This window comes from Myotis lucifugus, unplaced genomic scaffold (assembly GCF_000147115.1).
Source record: "Myotis lucifugus unplaced genomic scaffold, Myoluc2.0 scaffold_607, whole genome shotgun sequence".
NCBI lineage: Eukaryota > Metazoa > Chordata > Mammalia > Chiroptera > Vespertilionidae > Myotis > Myotis lucifugus.
Window position 1 is genome coordinate 95,284 of NW_005871655.1, and position 17,932 is coordinate 113,215.

Consider the following 17,932-nt stretch of genomic DNA (forward strand, 5'->3'; position numbering starts at 1 on the left):
AAGAGTAATTCAAATACATTGAGCCTGTGGATGATGCATATTTACTTCTCTCCACACTCACCAGGATTTTGTTGTGAGCCTTGGTGTGGCCTGGGGTGTTGCAGTCAGTCTGATTGATTAGCCTAGGGCAGTGGTCGGCAAACTGCGGCTCTCGAGCCACATGCGGCTCTTTGGCCCCTTGAGTGTGGCTCTTCCACAAAATACCACGTGCGGGCGTGCATGTACAATGCAGTTGAAACTTCGTGGCCCATGTGCAGAAGTTGGTATTTTGTGGTAGAGCCACACTCAAGGGGCCAAAGAGCCACATATGGCTCGCAAGCTGCAGTTTGCCCACTACTGGCCTAGGAGAATGAGTGTTCATCTGTGAGACTCACTAGCCATAGCAGGCTATCGGGGCTTTGGTGACAGTTAAGTGGAGAGATAAATGATGTCACTAGTGAAGGGACATCAAGTACAGCACCAGTGGAGCTGGTCTCTAGATATCTGAGATCTGATGTGGTTCTCAATAGCTGAGGTTGGAGGAAATACAATTAACAGTACTCAAGGATGCTTCCATGAGTGTGGACTATCACAGTCAGGGAAATATTTCATTCTGTTAGAAAATGCCAAGAATTTACTGGACACCCATGCTGAGTAATGAGTAAGAGGCCAAGAAGATGACTATGGGGGCTGTGGCTCTGGGAGTGCAGATGGAATGTGAATTCATGGATGTAGGAACCTGACATTGACATAAGAGTGAATGAAGGGTGAGATCATTTCTGGTGATGTCTGGATGACATAATATAGAGAATTTTAGGGTTATTTCTATAAAGAGGGGTGCTGTGCTACTAGTCAGGTCCAGAGCTTAGATGCCATATATGTGCCCACCTCCCTTTTGTTGTTGAGGTCTGATGCAGTGATTAATAGGATTGAGATAGCATACATCAGTGTCACGGAGCTTGAAAATCTTCACTGTCATGAGGAAGGGAGAGGGTAGAGAGAAATACATTATAAAGGTGGTGATTTGAATTTTGGAAAGAAGCTGATTAGGAAACAACACATCCTTCCCAAGGCATATTTTCTGTTAACTTTGGATTTGAGCCTCTCGAAAGAAGTGGTGTGAGAGAAATGTAGTGGAAAGAATCATGTGCGCCAGGTACTACAATGTGATGGCCTCAGCACTTTGGGATTAGGGTGGGAAGGGTGAAGTGTGATTTCATGCTTTTGGTGCCTTGTAGAGACACTCTGGGGGACTACAAAATATTGCTTGACAGGATCAGCGTCAAAACACTCACACTCCCTTTTGGGCCAACATCTCTTCCAACCTATGTTCATGACACCCAATGTGTTGAGTAGAGGCAGTGAGGCCTACATGTCTGGCTTAGAGCTCAGTTATCAAAATGTTTTTATCTGCCCTTATTGTTGGTGGAAGGCACAAGGAGAGAGTGATTTTGATGGGACCTAGGCCTAATATCTTCTCAGATGGAGTAGTAGAGGGAGCAGATGGATGGGGAGTATGATGAATGTAATATCATAGGAGAGAAGCTGAACTGTCCCCATTAACAGGATATGATCTTTGATGACTTGGCCATTACCTTCTCTCAAGATGAGTGGGGGCTCCTTGATGAGGATCAGAAACTTCTGTACTGCGATGTGATGCTGGAAGTTTTTGCACTTCTGTCATCTGTAGGTAAGACCTGCACATCTCTCCTATTGTCCTGAAATGATGTCCTCTGTTCCTTTATTCTGCAGGCGTAGCTTTCTCTCTCCCATAGCCAGACCATGGGCTCTGCCAATTTTCCCCATTATCTTGTCAAATGCCCTGTGGCTGCCAATGCTAAGCTGTGTGGAGAGCCCTGAGCAATGGACTCCACGAACATCCCTAACACCAATTGCCTCAAAATGTGCAGGAATATCTAGGAGTCAGGAGACTTAGAGGGAGCCTAATGGTTTCCACCTGCTCTTCTTCTCCCTGAGGAGGTGACTATATCCAGATCCATGGCTTCCATTTCTACCCCTTCCTCTAGCTAAAGTTTCTTTGTGACTGTCTGTGCCAGGTTATGTTCTTCACTTACATGAACCATGGCTGTTCTTGTAAGACCCTCCTTTAATTGCTGTTTGTAATCTTCACTTCCCTGAATACTATTGCAAGCTGAATTACTCTGGGCCAGTGCAGGCTGCTCACCTCTGTTGTCTTTCATTAATACTCAGAACATTTATATTTTATGTATGTGTGCAGGGAGAACCCTGTTTGTTTTTTTTACACAGGATGAACATGCAAGATATTCTCAGAAGAGGCCTGGCCCTGTTGAGTGGTAGCTGGGGGAAGGGATGACATAAGGGAGGTGTACAGATCATACAAAGAACTTGCTCATTTCTAACAGTTTTGACATGAAAATGACACTGGCAACACATAATTTCTACCTCATCTTTCTCATACTTGACATTTGGCTGACTTGTCATTTCAACTATGACTTCCTGGATTTACTGCTGCCTTCATCTTCCTGGTCTTTTTGCATCACCTGATCCTCTGCACTGCTCTCCCTGCAGTATTCTCAGACATTGACCTGCACATATGTCATGAGGTGCACAAACATGCTTAAATGATTCTTCAATATAGCTACAAAATTACTGAATTTTACTGTGAATGAGATATAACCTACCTCCTGCATAGTTTGCCAATGTCACCAGCAGACAAGCCATGCTGAGCACTGTTAGATGAAGAATGAGCTGGAGATCCGGCTTCTCTTCCACATGGTGCTTGCCATGTTTGTGTCTTATTTCTGGTGAGATCTTCCCTGTTTCATGATATTCAGAGGCCCAGAGTTTCAGCAGCCTCTTCTTAATCTTTCCAGCACATCTCTTATTCTTAGACAATTGAATGGAATGAATGTATTATGTGTAACACACTTTTGCAATGGGCCTTCCCCTGTCACCACAGTAAACATGCGGTTCCTCACCATTTCTCTGTTTTTAGGTTGTTAGCATAAAATGGATGAGAAGGAGGCTCCTAGGCAGAGTGTGTCTGTTGGAGAGTCACAGGACAGGGCTTCTAAGATGGCTCCAGCAACCCAGAAGACCTACCTGTGTAAGCAGTGCTTCTCAGTTTTAAAACATATTTTGCACCTGACGGCATCACAAGCAGCATACTCTGAGCAGAAAGCCTTCTTCAGTGACACATCTGTGAAAGACTTATTTTTAAGTGCAAAATGTCACCAGCAGCAAAGAGATTCCAGTGGAGAGAAGCCCTGGAAAGAAGATATGGACAGGGTCTCGTTTGTGACCAGGTTCAGCTTCTATTTAACACGGGTGCTTTCAACCAGTAGGGAGGTTGGCAAAGACTTGCCAGCCATCTCAGATATTCTCCAACACCAGGCCACAGTTAGCACTGAGGAGCCACACAGTAGCAATGACATTTCCCAGGAATGTCCCAGTGCAAAAAGACATCACCAATATGTTGAATGTGAAAAAACTGCCAACAGCAACCAGAAAGTTGTTCAAAATCTGGATGTCTCCTCTGCAGAAGTAAATTATGAGTGTAACAAATGTGGGAAATGTTTCACACGAAACTTTAACCTCATTCAGCACCAGAGAGTGCACACTGGAGAAAAGCTGTATGAGTGTAGTGATTGTGGGAAGTCCTTCAGTTGGAGGTCTAAACTCAATCAACACCAGAGAGTTCACACTGGAGAAAAGCCCTATGAGTGTAGTGATTGTGGGAAGTCCTTCAGTCAAATTTCTACACTCAGTCAACACCAGCGAGTTCACACAGGTGAAAAGCCCTATGAATGTCGTGATTGTGGGAACACGTTCAGTCAAATTTCTACACTCATTCAGCACCAGCGAGTTCACACTGGAGAAAAGCCCTATGAGTGTAGTGATTGTGGGAAGTCCTTCAGTTGTAGGTCTAAACTCAATCAACACCAGAGAGTTCACACTGGAGAAAAGCCTTATGAGTGTAGTGATTGTGGGAGGTCCTTCAGTCGGAGGTTTACACTCAATCGACACCAGCGAGTTCACACTGGAGAAAAGCCCTATGAGTGTAGTGATTGTGGGAAGTCCTTCAGTCAAATTTCTACACTCAGTCAACACCAGCGAGTTCACACAGGTGAAAAGCCCTATGAGTGTAGTAATTGTGGGAAGTCCTTCAGTCATAGATCTACCCTCATTAAACACCACAGGGTTCACACTGGAGACAAACCCTATGACTGTAGTAACTGTGGGAAGTTATTCCGTCATAGATCTACCCTCACTACACACCGCAGAATCCACACTCTAGAAAATCCCTAGGAGAGTAGTGATTGCCAGAAAACTATACTATTCAGGGAAAACTATACTCTCGTTGAACTTCAGAGAGTTCACACTGGAGAAAAACCTTACCAGTGTAGTGAAATTGGGAAATCTTTTAGCCAGACACCTGAGACTTCACTCTGGAGAAAAGCCTTCAATGTGTACAGAATATTTTATTTTTCTCAATCAGAATAACAGTAGTGAAGGAGACCCTTTGACACCTATTTACCAAAATATAAACTCCTTTTAACTGAACACACACTCTGATAGACTCCTCATAGGTTTCAGAATCAAGTGAGGCTTGAAGGAGCTGCATTGCCCTTGCTAACCTGCTCGAGCCTACTACCCGATTGATGTCACTTTGAGTACTTGTGGCTGAAGTAATTTCACCTCTACCACCTGGCTCACCTGAACAGTGTGCATCAGTCACAACCGCTGCAACCTCAGGGAAAATGAATTATGTGTTATCACTTCTGCCTCATGAATAATGAGTATTCTGAGCTATTGGCAGGATCTTCCCTCCTTTCTTTCTGACTAGGGAATGGACTGAGCCAGGGTTTATCCAGAGCACCCATGCTCAGCTAGCCAATGCTAGCTCTTTCAGGGACATGTGGTTCTCACAATATGCTGTGATGAATGGGTTCAGGTTCTAATTCACCAACCTGCTAGCAGCTTGCTGTATACTGCTCTGATTTATGATCATTTAGTAAAAGTGTTTTTGCCTTTGTACTTTTAATTCTGTTAGTTCTATCCACTGCCTGGATGATTTGAATGCAGAGTTGTAACCTGACTGCATGTAGAAGTGAACAGATATTGTGGGGATCCCAAACTTTCTGTGATTTAAAAGGGACCACATGATGGCCTAAAATCACTCTTTTTTTTTCAATGTCACACCAATAAATTTAATAAAAATATACTTTCAAAATGTGTAAAAACAAAAAATGTGAGTGAAAAATGTTTACAGTCTAGTGCAGCAATGCTTATGTGAGGGGTTGTGAGGAAAAATGTGTATTCTGGTTGCCTGAAGCTTTCCTGAATGAGAATATGTGTGAACATGCAGAGATATAATTAGTGACACTATAGAGAGGCAAAAAAAAGTAAAAATTCCAAGTGTGTATTTTTTCATATTGCTCTTTCCTTGCCCCCCAAATTATCACTTCCTGTTCCTGGATTACCCTTGTTATTAGGAACTCTAAGCCATGTGTGGCACCATACCTCCACTTTCAACCATCCTTCAACCACAGATCCTGCCATAGGTCCCTCAGCCTCTTGAAGTGACAATTTCCCCTAAAAGTGTTGGGTGTTCCTAGCTTCATCCTTTTTCCCATTTTGCTTACCCTCATCCTCAGACAGATGCCTCCTGCTTTTATTTTTATCACTCCTCACCTGAGGACTTTCCATTGATTTTTAGAGAATGTGGGAGAAAGAGTGGTGAGGGGAGAGGACAGAGGGGGAAGAAAGAGAGAGAGTGAGAGACATCAATTGGTTGCCTCCGCACAAGGGGACTAGAACCTGCAACCCTTTGGTGTGTGGCCAACACTTTATCCAAGGAGCTACACTGTCCAGAGTGATGCCTCTTTTAAAAGTCAGATGTAAGTCTATGATTTAGGGTTCTTGGTCTCTGTAAAGGTAGGGACTAAAATCACTCTTGGTCCAATATTGGCTTATTCTGCATTGCTGCCCAAGGCCTTGAAAGAAAGACTTCAGACCTTGCGGTTCAAATTTGCAGCCTGATGCCTCGAGATTTTTGGTGAGGTCAAAGGTCATTCTGAACTCCATCAACACCAGAGAGTTCACACTGGAGAAAAGCCCTATGAGTGTATTGATTATGGGAAGTCCTTCAGTCAAAGATTTACACTCAGTCAACACCAGAGTGTTCACACTGGAGAAAAGCTGTGCTTCCGTGAACAATATAAATTACATTCTCTGTTCACAGTAGGTATTACATAAGACTCAGCGATGTTTAGGGTAACTTCTCTCCATGTTCTGCAAAGGAGCCATGTGCTATGATGTAGGAAATTTCATGCCTGGTGTCATTTGTTGTAAGATTCTGAGGTGGAGCCACTATTGGGACAGAAACACTGTTTCAATAGTGAGTGGAAGAGACTTTAGTAAATTATATGAAAAGTGCCTCTTCTCAATGTAAATCCACAAATATTCCAGGGCCTAGGGCTTGTGTGATCTTTGTGTGCAGACATTCTCAGGATTTTTAAATCTGTTTCACTGTAGCTGAAGTCATTGGCAGAAAAAATAATCTAAGGTTTTTGTGGTTTTTTCTGGCCTCCTTAGGGTGTTCACCTCAAAGTTGTTGCTCAACATGCAAGAACGCAAAGCAAGAGGAAGGATAATCCTGTAATCCTTCCCAAGTGTGTCTGTCTTTAGGACCAGTCCGCATTCCTGTTGGTTCCCATGGCAATACTCTTCACTGCTTGCCAATATGTGCAGCCAGGGGCACCAGGCTTTTCCTTCAGGAAACAAGAGCTGATATGCAACAAAGTGCACTTTTCTAATGTTACTATTTGGTGAGCCTTGACACAGATATAAAGCCGTGAAACTGTCACACGTGAAATAAACTCATCTGTCACTCATACAGATGCTAGTGCAGAAGTAGTCTTATGATTGTGAGTTAGCAAAACACGGAGTTTATTCTTTTTAAAAATATTTTTAAAAATACTTTTATTCTATTCAGTTTTATGGGAGAACAGAAGGAATGGGGAGACAGAAACACTGAGTGAGATACATTGATCTAATAACTCCACATGCCCCCTACTGGGGATGGAGATGGGCTTGTGTCCGGACCTGGAATGGAGTCAGTGACCTTTCACTGCACAGGATGATGCCCAAACAACTGAGCCATCCTGGCCAGGGCAGAGTATATTCTTGTTTTATTATTTGTTGTTTATTGTATCTTTTTTCATACCAAGGACTCTAAACATACTTTTGGCACAACTTATATTTACCTCCTACCATTTTGTAATCTCTCTTTCTGCCTTTCCAAGCCCTCAATGGAGTCATTGATTTTCCTTCCTATACAATAGATTATATTTTTCATAATTTTATATGCACTGTAAGTTGTGTGCTTTTTAATAAATACTGGTTTTCCTCATGCTACACAGTTATTTTGAGACTCAACCCTAATGCTTATTTAAATAGTTAATTTTGTTATTGCTGAGTAGTATTGTGTTCTATGGATAACCACTTTATCTCTTGATCTCTCTATGATTTTAATTCAGGTTTGTGGTAATATAAATAAATCTGCTGGGAATATTTTCATTCACTTCTTTATATAGTTACCTGTTTTCCTTTTCAAACTGTTGCAGTAGGTGAATGTTTTACATTTTAAGAGATGCGGAACTATGGTCTAAAATGGTAGTTCTTTTTGCCTTCCCACCACCCACAGTAAAGAAAACCCCAGTGCCTCCATAGCCTTGAGAGCAATCACAATGGTCAGTTGTTTTAAATACAAGCCCTGGAATGAGTATAATGTTAGCCCTCTTTCATTTCATTCCTTTTCCCTAAGAATCTGTGATGGTGATAATTTTTTCATGCACTTATTTACAGTGTGTTTATCTCCTTTGTGTAACTATCCAGAATGGTTTACGTATTTTTAAATGGGTTTGCTATTTTAACCAAAAGGAGGGCAGTGCAGCGCAGCATCTAACACATATGTTTGAATTTCACTCATTTCTCATTGACTCAAGTGACTTCTTTGCCATATGAACTATTGGTTTTGAATACTGAAAGCAAAATTGTTTTTCTCAATTTTTATTGTATGTACAATTGAAATAACCTGGTACCATATTAACACAGGTTTAATCTGCATTGCTTACATTGCCCATCACTCTTTTTAAGTCTAAGCATTCAATAATACATTAAGTGAAGTCTAGGTTTGTAGTACTTGACATCTTCCCTGGTGTAAATATTCTCATCATCATCAGTGTCAAACTGCTAAAATGATAGCACTGAACATGGACATGATAAGATATTTCAGTAGAACATCATATATTTTATTTCCAACATACTGATACAGTAGCAGCAAATATGCTCAAGACCTTTTATAATTACACAGTAAAATAATTGGGACATGGCAACTTTTATACATTATTAAAAGTTTATTTAAGTACAATTGATTTAAATGTACATGTTTTTAAACATGCCTGCATCCCTGAACCCAACTTCCTCCTGCCCTCCTCAGTACTTCTTCCTCGGCATATGGAATAACTGCTGCAAGGACATATTCCACCTTTGTAATCAGTTATTTGAAATATCCTCCCCAATAAAGAGAGAATATACAAATTGACTGTCACACCGTCACAGAGATGGCTGCGCCCACAGTGGAGGCCATGTTCTGTAATGAGCCTTAACCTGCGGGTGTGCCCCGCCCAGTGGGGGTTGACGGGGGACCTCAGGCTGCACCCCCTGCCCCGGCGCTAGGCTGGGAGACCTCAGGCTGTGCCCCCTGCCTCTGTGCCAGGCAGGGAGACCTCAGGCTGTGCCCCCCCCCACCCAGTGGGGCTTGACAAGTGTGGGGCCAGTCAGCTCTGGATGTTGCCCAATGGGAGTGGGGCTGGAAGGGTCTGGGTCTCACGTGATTTTAAGGTGCCATGTGTGGGCAGGGACTTGACTCTGGGTCCTGCAGTGCACCCCAGACTCTGACAGGAGGAATATTTTTCATATACATTTTACTAATTTTATTTCATCTCTGACACTTCTATTATAGAGAATGGGCAAGTAGCAATATTAAAATATTTCCTCTAATTAATTCCCTTTTAATTTGTACAAATTTTGTTCACTGGGCCACTAGTATCCATATAAAGGAAACACTTATAAAACCCCATGAATCCTATTCTTGCCGTCCATCATTACCTATTATCATGGTGGTTCTTTTTTTTTTTTTTCCAAAAGCATTCAATATATATATTGATTTCATAAAGGAAGGGGGAAAGAAAGAGAGATAGAAACATCATTGATAAGAGAGACTCATTGATCAGCTGCCTCCTGCACATGCCTTATTGGGGATCAAGTCCACAACCCGGGCACAGGCCCTGACCAGGAATCAATCATGGTGGTTCTTGTATCTCTCTATTCCCCGGTACATTAGTGGGTTATTTTACTTAAAATCCCAGATATATGTGGCCATGCATGGATAGCACAGTGGGTCAGAGCCTCATATCAGTCATGCCAAGGTTGCATGTTCCATCCCGGGTCAGGGCAATAACAAGATTCAACCAAAGAATGTATAAAATTAGTGGAACAACAAATTGATCTTTCACCCTCTGTCCCCATTTTTCTCAGTCTCTAAAATCGATATGTTTGTTTTATTCACCCAGTCAGTGCACACACATGTGAACACCAGCACAGCCCGGGGGCCCCGTGGTGACCAGAAGCCAGGGTTCTCATGAGGGCAGAGCATGACATGACTGAGGTGACACAGGGGAGGTGCTGCTGTCAGTGTAGCAGGTGCAGAACTGGGGTGAGCTACACAGTCACCCACAAGGAATGATGATGTCAGTGTGCTCCCTGAAACTAAAACTGAAGCGACCAGGAGAAGCTCTGGGCCTGGACAAGCCCTTGTGGTCTCTGCACCCTCCAGCCAGGTGTAGGGGTGGGGCTCTTTCGGATTCAGGTGGTTGAGGAGCCCAGATTGCTCTCAGGTGTCAAGGCTGGGAGCCACGGTGGCAGCTGGGCAAGAGGATGTGGGCAGGCAAAAGCCCTGAGCAGTTGTCTGGGAGAGTTAGTGCTGGGTCCTTGTGTGTGGCTCTGAGGCCCTCTCTAGTCCAAACCCAGGCTGCTGGCCTCTCTGTCCCATGGTTAGTGCGAAATGGACTAAGCTCTACTGCATGTGTTACTAACGGACCTGACCTAGGAGCCGGCATGATCTCCAAGAAAATTTGTGATCCAGGAAGGCCCCACCTATTCCACTGTAATACATTGCTTCCAACGTTGACCTGCACAGGCTGATCGTCTGCCCAGCAGGAGGGTTGCTGGCTGCTGAGCCAAGTGAGCCTCTGATGTGTCTTGAAGTTTAGCGACTAAAGGAGGTGATCAATCTTTATCAAACTACTAAGAGAAAATGGCCCTGATCTTTCCTTACGGGGTAAACATCCACCCCAACTCGGCCAGTGTGGTTCAATGGTAAGAGGGTCATCCTGCACACCTGAGGGTGATGAATTAGATTCCCAGTCTTGGGCATGTACCTGGGTGGCTGGTTGGATCCCCAGCCCCACTTGGGATGTGTGGGCAAAGCATCCAGTCAGTGGGTCTCCCTCACATCAATGTTTCTCTCTCTCTCTTTCCCTACCTTACCCCTACTTTCCACTCTCTGTAAAAGTCATGAGAAAATATCCTAAGTTGAGGATTAACTAAGAGAGAGGGAGAGAGAGAGAGAGAGAGAGAGAGAGAGAGAGAGAGAGAGAGAGAGAACCATTCACCCACTGCCCTGAGATTGGTCATCTGCCTGCACAGCACCCCCCCTCCTCACTCTTTCCTGCCTTTGCCTGGGATGTTCCTACTGCAGTTGGGGCATTGTCTGTCCCTCCCAGGGGTTCGCAGAATGAAGCCCAACAGGTGGCCTGGTAGGAGTTTGGGTTCTGTGTCTGCCTGAGAGGAGCTGGCCAGGGCTCTTCTGTCTCCACTCGGTGCTCTCTCCAGCCTGCTCTTCCCCATCCCCAAGTCACCTGACCCACTGCGGCTGCACCTCCTTCTGTATGGGGGGCACCTCCTGATTCTTTGGTCTCCTGATTGGTTCATCTTTGGAAAGTCCTGCCTACAACCATTGCACACACACAGCCCTGAGCACCACTGGAGTTGTTTGAGTCTCTGTTTTTGCATTTTGGGGGTAATTTCCCGCTTTGATTTAGTTAAAAATAAAGCCCTGTCCTTAAAGGGTCCTGGAGGTACAATGGATTTTCCTGGAAATGGTGCTGGTTTTTTTCAATGGCGGGAACATTCTGCAATAGAAGGGTTTCTGGAAGGAGAGGCTTGGCCTTTACATCATAGCACATTGTAGGGATGCGTTGTGGCTAGTGTCCCCCCTCCCTAGGTTGGCCTGTGCAGAGCACACCCCTGATGCTGTAGTGAGGTGATGAGCCCTGAGCTCTAGGGGACAGTGCGCTGCTGGGCTGTGGGTTGAACATGGTTGGTGAGGGTGTTTACTGCCAGTCCATGGGCCTGGGTTCTTGAGTGGGTGGGTGAAAGGAAGGCTCTAGAGACCAGAACTTGAATCGGGCTGGATGGAGGGACACCAGCCAAGGGCAGACACACATGAGATCTGTAGTGTCTGAGGGCATGGATGTTGTTGAGCCTCCCTCTTCCAGACTCTGGATGTACAGAGTCTCCTTCCTTTGGGAACTGGGGTTCTAGTGGGGGACAGCCCACAAACCATGGGCAGGAGAGCTGGGACAGATGGCGGGAGCTCGGGGGAAGGTGGAGCCAGGGGTAGTCGGTGGGGATCTTCCTGAGCAAGTCTGGGAAGGGGTGGCAGAGTCCAGGTGGAGGGCCTTCAGGGAGCAGCCAGGCCCATTTGGGAGCTGAAGGGTGGCCTTGTGGCTGCTTTGAACAACCAGGATCAGAAGGTGGGGTCCTGGCTGGGCTGTGGGTGCTGGGTGAGGACTTCACTTTCCCCTCGGGAAGACTCACAGTTTATCTCAGCCCCGGGCTGCCTTCGGAGGGGCTGCTGTGGGCACCTCCAGCAAACTCCGTGCCCAGAGGTAACCTTGCAGGACTGAGTGCAAAGGAAGGTACTGGGGCTTAAACAACTTGCTTTTTTAGGATTAAAAATGTGTCTGTAAGGTACTCCGTATACTCACCGCAAGCACAGTGCTCCAGAGGAAAATGACAACTACAGAACTTTACAAGGAGGCAGGATTGATGGTGACTTCCCACAGAATTTCAAAGTCGGGCCACAGGTCACAAAAATGGGGCAGGATGTGCAACCGATGAAACCATATCTGAGATATTGAGGAGCCTTAGACATTTCAATACGTTTTTCTCAAGAAACCATCTTTAGAAACCCGCCATCAGCCTCCAAGTGGTCTCCAGGGGCCGCTCTGCTTTATGAAAGGCTGCAAGCTGGCTGGCTCCTGCTTCCTGTGCTGCTGGCAGTGTTTTCACACGTTAGAAACCTGTGTTTCTCTATGTAACGCACACTTTCTAGCTCACCATGGGATCTACTCATTCCAGTATCTAAAGTATGTTGGAATCTCTCAGAACCACCTTCTCCTATGGGTAAGTTCATTTTTATCACTCAAAGATTAACCTAAGTTAAAAAAATTAAGAGATGACTTTATTCAGAAATCATGGGAACTTAATGCTTAAATATAAGCAAGAAGAGGATTATGACAATGACACTAATAGTGTGGGATTTTCCTGAGATCCATGATATTGATGTTCTCAGCTTCTTAGGTGAAAGAAGACAGACTTCCACTGGGTTCAGATAATTCTGATGACTGTTCTAGAGAGATTGCTCTGGATTTAATGGTATGTTCTTGAAAACTCAATTCCTTAATACATTTTGAATCTACATCCGAGAATATTTTCATTGATTTTAGAGAGAAAGGGAGACAAAGAAAAAAATTGAAATAACGAAATGAGAGGAAATATTGATCAGTGGTCTCCCTTATGGACCCTGAGCAGGTATGGACTCCTCAACCTAGGTATAGCCCCTTACCAAGAATTGAACCTTCAATCTTTTCTGGGGTCCGGGTAGTAAATTAAATGATGCTCCAACCAACTGAGCCATCTGGCCAGGGCAGCACCTTAATTCTCAATGTTTCCTTCAAGATACATTGACTTAGCATTTGAGGAGTGTTTGACTCAGCATTTGAGGAGTTTTTATTTGCATGTGGGCATGTTGGTTGTATGTGTGAATTTGCTGCCCCTTTAGGCGTTTCTGATTGTGTGTGTGTGTGTGTGTGTGTGTGTGTGTGTCTTCTTTGTGTCTGTGTTCTGTTTCTGTGTATGTCTGTTCTGGTGTGTGTATTGTGTGTATTTGTGTCTGTTGCCCCTCGTTGCTCCCATCACCTGCACAAGTAGTCACAACATTCGACTAGACCTGACTCCTGTCCCATTGTTAGCAGTTCCTATGTAAGAAAAAATAAGTGGACACTTGCTGGTCCCTGAATTCGTTCAGCCTTCACTCCAAGCCTTTGCACTTTCTGGAACCTAGCCATGGAAGGACCTATTCCACTGAATTCCTTGCCAAAATCAGGGACCACTTATGTAACCCTAAACCTGGACTTAGGATTCTGGGCTTGGTGTCTCTTCAAGATCCCCAGATCCAAGGACTGGAAGAGTGGTTGGACAGTACCAGGACACCACTATCTCAGAGGTCACTAGAGTGTGAGACCATGAAATAAGCTCCACAAACCAGTAGGTCTGAGCGACTGTGTATTTGCAGGAATCTGTGGGAAGGGAAAGGGCTGTTGAGAGCCTGGAAACCACCTCCTGGATCCATAGACTCAGGCTGCTCCTTACCCTTGCCCAGCCTTGGCGCCAGGTGATCTAGAGATGACTGCATTACCTCAGGCCTCAAGCCTCAGTGCACACTCTTGACAAGTTCATTATCTTTCAAAGGCCTTCACTTTCCTGTCCCCAATGGGTATCCTCTCTCTTCTAGTGTGTTCTTCCTCTGAGCAGTTTTGGGAAAAGTTTAGAACCCTACTTCAGACAATGTCCCTCTTTTGTTCACAGCCATCGACTGCCCAGCTTCCTCAGAATGAAAAGAAAACTTCTCGCACAAAACATTGACTCATCTTCTACGTTGCCTTTAGGCACAACACAGGCCTAGGATTCCCAAATCCTCCCAGCTCAGCCACACCAACCAACACCTCACACATTGGCATTGCAGCCCCTCACCCTCTTTCACCATGTCCCACCGTGTGCCACCCATGAGCGACTGTTTTGGACAATGCGACCTGGACTGCAGGACCATACAGGTGCCCACACCGGAGGCTGGAGGATAAATGGTGAGGCCTAGTTGAAGTCTGTAGGAAGAACGGAGCCTCGGAGTCACGTAGGCCTCAGTCCCGCCTGTTGCAGCTTATGAAGCCTCAGACACACCCCTGCACAGCGGGGACACTGCACCTGATGCCTCGTCCTAATGAGGACTCTGAGCGCTGGAGCCTCTGCCTATGATTACAGAACAAGGAGGTGAAAATGACCACCAGGAGAAAGACGAAGGCAGTCACGCCCAAACCAATGAGCCCCGGAATAATGCGCTGGTCCTGGGCTTTCATTGGCTAAACCCAGCCATCATTAGGCGCATTGCCCTTTGGGTAATGTACTTATCCAGGCCCCACAGGTGGCATTAGGATCCGAGTCACTCACTGATCATTGCAAATATTTGTGTTGGGACGCCCACCTGGTGTGGGAAATAACTTTAGGTTTCAGGGACTGGGCACAGGTTTCTGGGAAGTGTTGTCTGCAACTGATCTCTTGTTTTGAGATATTATTTCAGATTCTGTGAAACTGAGAATCCTCACTGAGGTCAAAAGTGTTATTTCAGTTATTCTTGAAGAGTGCAAATCTAAATGGACATATAACTTTTAATTTTTTTAATTTGACTTTTAGAGAGAGGAATTGAGAGGGAAAGAGAGAAACATCAATCAGCTGCCTCCTGCACACCCTCCACCCACCCCCTGGGCATCCAGCCAGGAAATCTGGGTTGTGCCCTCACCAATAATCAAACTGGCAACCTTTGTGTGCATGGGAAGATGCTCAACAAGCCGAGCCACTCTACCGGGCTGATTTTGTATATTTAACATAAAAATATCACATTATTAAGAGAAAAGCAGGCTATGACAAAATATATGTAATCTCATCTTGTTAGTAAAAACAAATTTGAAAGGATACATAGTCCAAGTTCACATGTCGCACATTGTCAGAATGTTAGTCGTCAGCACACATTGTGAAGCTATGGAGCTAAGAGTTACTGAATGTTTACTACATGTGCAGGCTCTGGATTCAGTGCTTTTCATGCATTATTATTTCATTTAATTTTGTTTGCCACCTGAGGCCATTTAACCACCTGTTTTACAGAGAGAATATCCAGGCTCAGAGATTCAATTTAAATTGCCTGATTGTAGAGTTAATACAAGGCAGGGCTGGAAGTCAAACCCATGTGTCTCTAATAACAGAGTTCTGGCTTCTAATGTGAGGCTCTGCTCCCTCCTAGAACTTAGAATAGGAGATGCATAGCCATTAGGATGGATAGATGTTATTGTGGGTAATGAACAGTCCCAAAGCTTTAGTGGCTTATGGGAGAAGCTTTCTTTCTTGTTCATAACACAGGCCCACCCTCATTCTCCTTGGAGCAGTTAAAGGAAAAGCCACCATGTAGGTACCTGCTAGGTGTTTTCAGAGATGGACAGAGAGGGTGGCCATGCTCACTGGTTCCAGGCTCTTCTGTTACAGGTGACAGGCTTCCCTCCCACCACATTTCATTGGTCAAAGCATGGAACAGGGCTGCAGCCAACTTCAGGGGGTCAGAAGGAAAACCTGGCCTATTCGGTGGGCCCCATGAACTCAACCACACAGTGCCAACCTCTTTGGGGCTGTGCAGGGGCAAAGGGGAGGAGTGGGGAATGGTAGGAGATGACAGTGGAAATCAGTCAAGATGGTTTTCTTTCTCTTCATCCTCATGGACTTTGTCACCGAGCTTCCCAAAGCCTTCACTGGCAGGATTCAAAGGAGTGAACTTCAATGAGAGGAGTTTGGTCAGATGTCATTGGCAGCAAACTCAACCCACTTCTGAGTGTGGCCTTGTGTAAATAAAGCCCCGAGTGCTGCAGTCCACCCACTATTTGGAGGCAAAGAGGCACATATTAGGAGTGTTGATTGGGTACAGGAGTGCAAGTACTCGGCATCTATGTTCTTTTAAGTCAGTGGTTCTCAACCTTAGCTGCACATTAGAATCACCTGGAAATGTTTTAAAAATCATTTAAAAACATTCCCAGGTGATTCTAATGTGCAGCCAAGGTTGAGAACCGCTGTCTTAAGTCAACATTCGGTCACTACCTTGTCTCCAAGTCTCTGTTCCTTTTCCATTACCAGGTGAGTGCTCCATCAGGTGGGGCTGATGGTAAGAATGCTGACATTAACATCAGTGGTGATCCTGGGTTTCCGTTCATTTTGTGTGTGAACTTCTGTTAATGTGGTCCCTCTATCTTTCTTCTCATCCTCATTGGAGAGAGAACTGCACCTAATTCTCCCTCGTGGCACCAGTATTTTCATGTGGCCATGCACGCCCAGTAGATGACCAGATCACAGAGGTCAGACAGTGATGCTCTGAGCAGCCCCAGACACCTTCCTCTATTAGGTGTCAGCCTAGCTTTCTCATGGGCAATGTGTTACCTGCTCTCCAGCGTCTGAGATTCCCACAGGACTCTCCCAGCCCTCTCTCGGGGTATCCAGTGTCTCAGTTTTAGGGGGGACTTGGAGCCTGGGATTCTTCTCCCTCAGCTTTCTCCCATATGTGCCCTTCCACTTATTCCGTTCCAGGAATCCTGGATCTTCCAGCTCCTCACAGGAGGTTTAGAGTCCTCCCCAAACACACACCTCCACACTCTGTAACTCCTTTCTGCCCTCCGAGTCTTCCACAATTCCCCACCTTTGCTCAGCAAGACCCTTTACTTCATCCATCCCTGGGCCTGAGGTGGGGCCTCCTGGGGGACAACCTTGGTTTGGATGAGCAGCGGTAGAAGGAGCTCAGCCTGGAGGATGGGGGAAAAGAACATATTGTCCTCTCCCTCATCCCTCAGGAGATTGTCTATGCAGCTGCCTGTTGCCGGGGTGCATAGACACACAAACTCACAGAGAAACAACAAACACAACAGGCACAGAAACACACAGGTACAGAACACCCCCAGCCTCAGCTGGGCACTCAGGTGCAGGGCTTATGCCCAGGCTCACAGAGACCCACATTGTAGACACGTACAACACCTTGAGGGGAACACACAGACACAAACACCCTGGGCCGCCCAGTCAGTATGGGCCGTACCCCACACACACCGTACCCCACACACAATAGACACACAGAGGCACATACCAGAACAGACCTACACAGACACAGAACACTGAAACCAAGAGAATACAAACCCACACAGATACAACCAGGAATACCCAAAGGGGCAGCAAATTCACACATACAACCAATAGCCACACATGCAGGCAGACGCTCCCCCAAATGCTGAGTCAAACTAATACTCTGTTTTGAAGGAAACATTCAGAATTAAGGTGCTGCCCGGGCCATGGGGTTAGATCCCTGGTGGGGCATGCCCAGGAGGCAACTGATTGATATTTCCTATGACACTGCTTCCTTCTCTCTCTCTCTCTCTCTCTCTCTCTCTCTTCCCCCTCCTTATTCTCTAAAATAAAAAATAAAAAACACATATCCTTGGTTGAAGATAAAAATAATAAAAATAAATAAAGTGTTGACTTTTCAAAACATACCATTAAATCTAAAACAATCTCTCTTGAACAGCTATCAGAATCATTTGAACTCAGGGCATGCCTGTCTCCTTTCACCTAAGAGGTTACTAGAATCCATTCCATGGATCTCAGAAAAATCCCACACTATTAGTGTCATTGTCATGCTCCCCACCTTGCTTTCATTTAAGCACTAAATCCCATGATTGCTGAATAAAGTCATCTCTTTATTTTTTTA

The 17,932-nt window shown here is 45.2% G+C and overlaps 1 protein-coding gene across 1 annotated transcript; it reads left to right on the forward strand.

Moving 5' to 3' along the window:
- The first annotated feature begins 3,036 nt into the window (after nt 1-3,036).
- Nucleotides 3,037-4,269, forward strand: LOC111823673 (zinc finger protein 501-like). The gene has a single exon (XM_023745960.1). It carries the CDS (start codon nt 3,037-3,039, stop codon nt 4,267-4,269), a length of 1,233 nt encoding a protein of 410 aa, XP_023601728.1.
- The last annotated feature ends 13,663 nt before the right edge of the window (nt 4,270-17,932 follow it).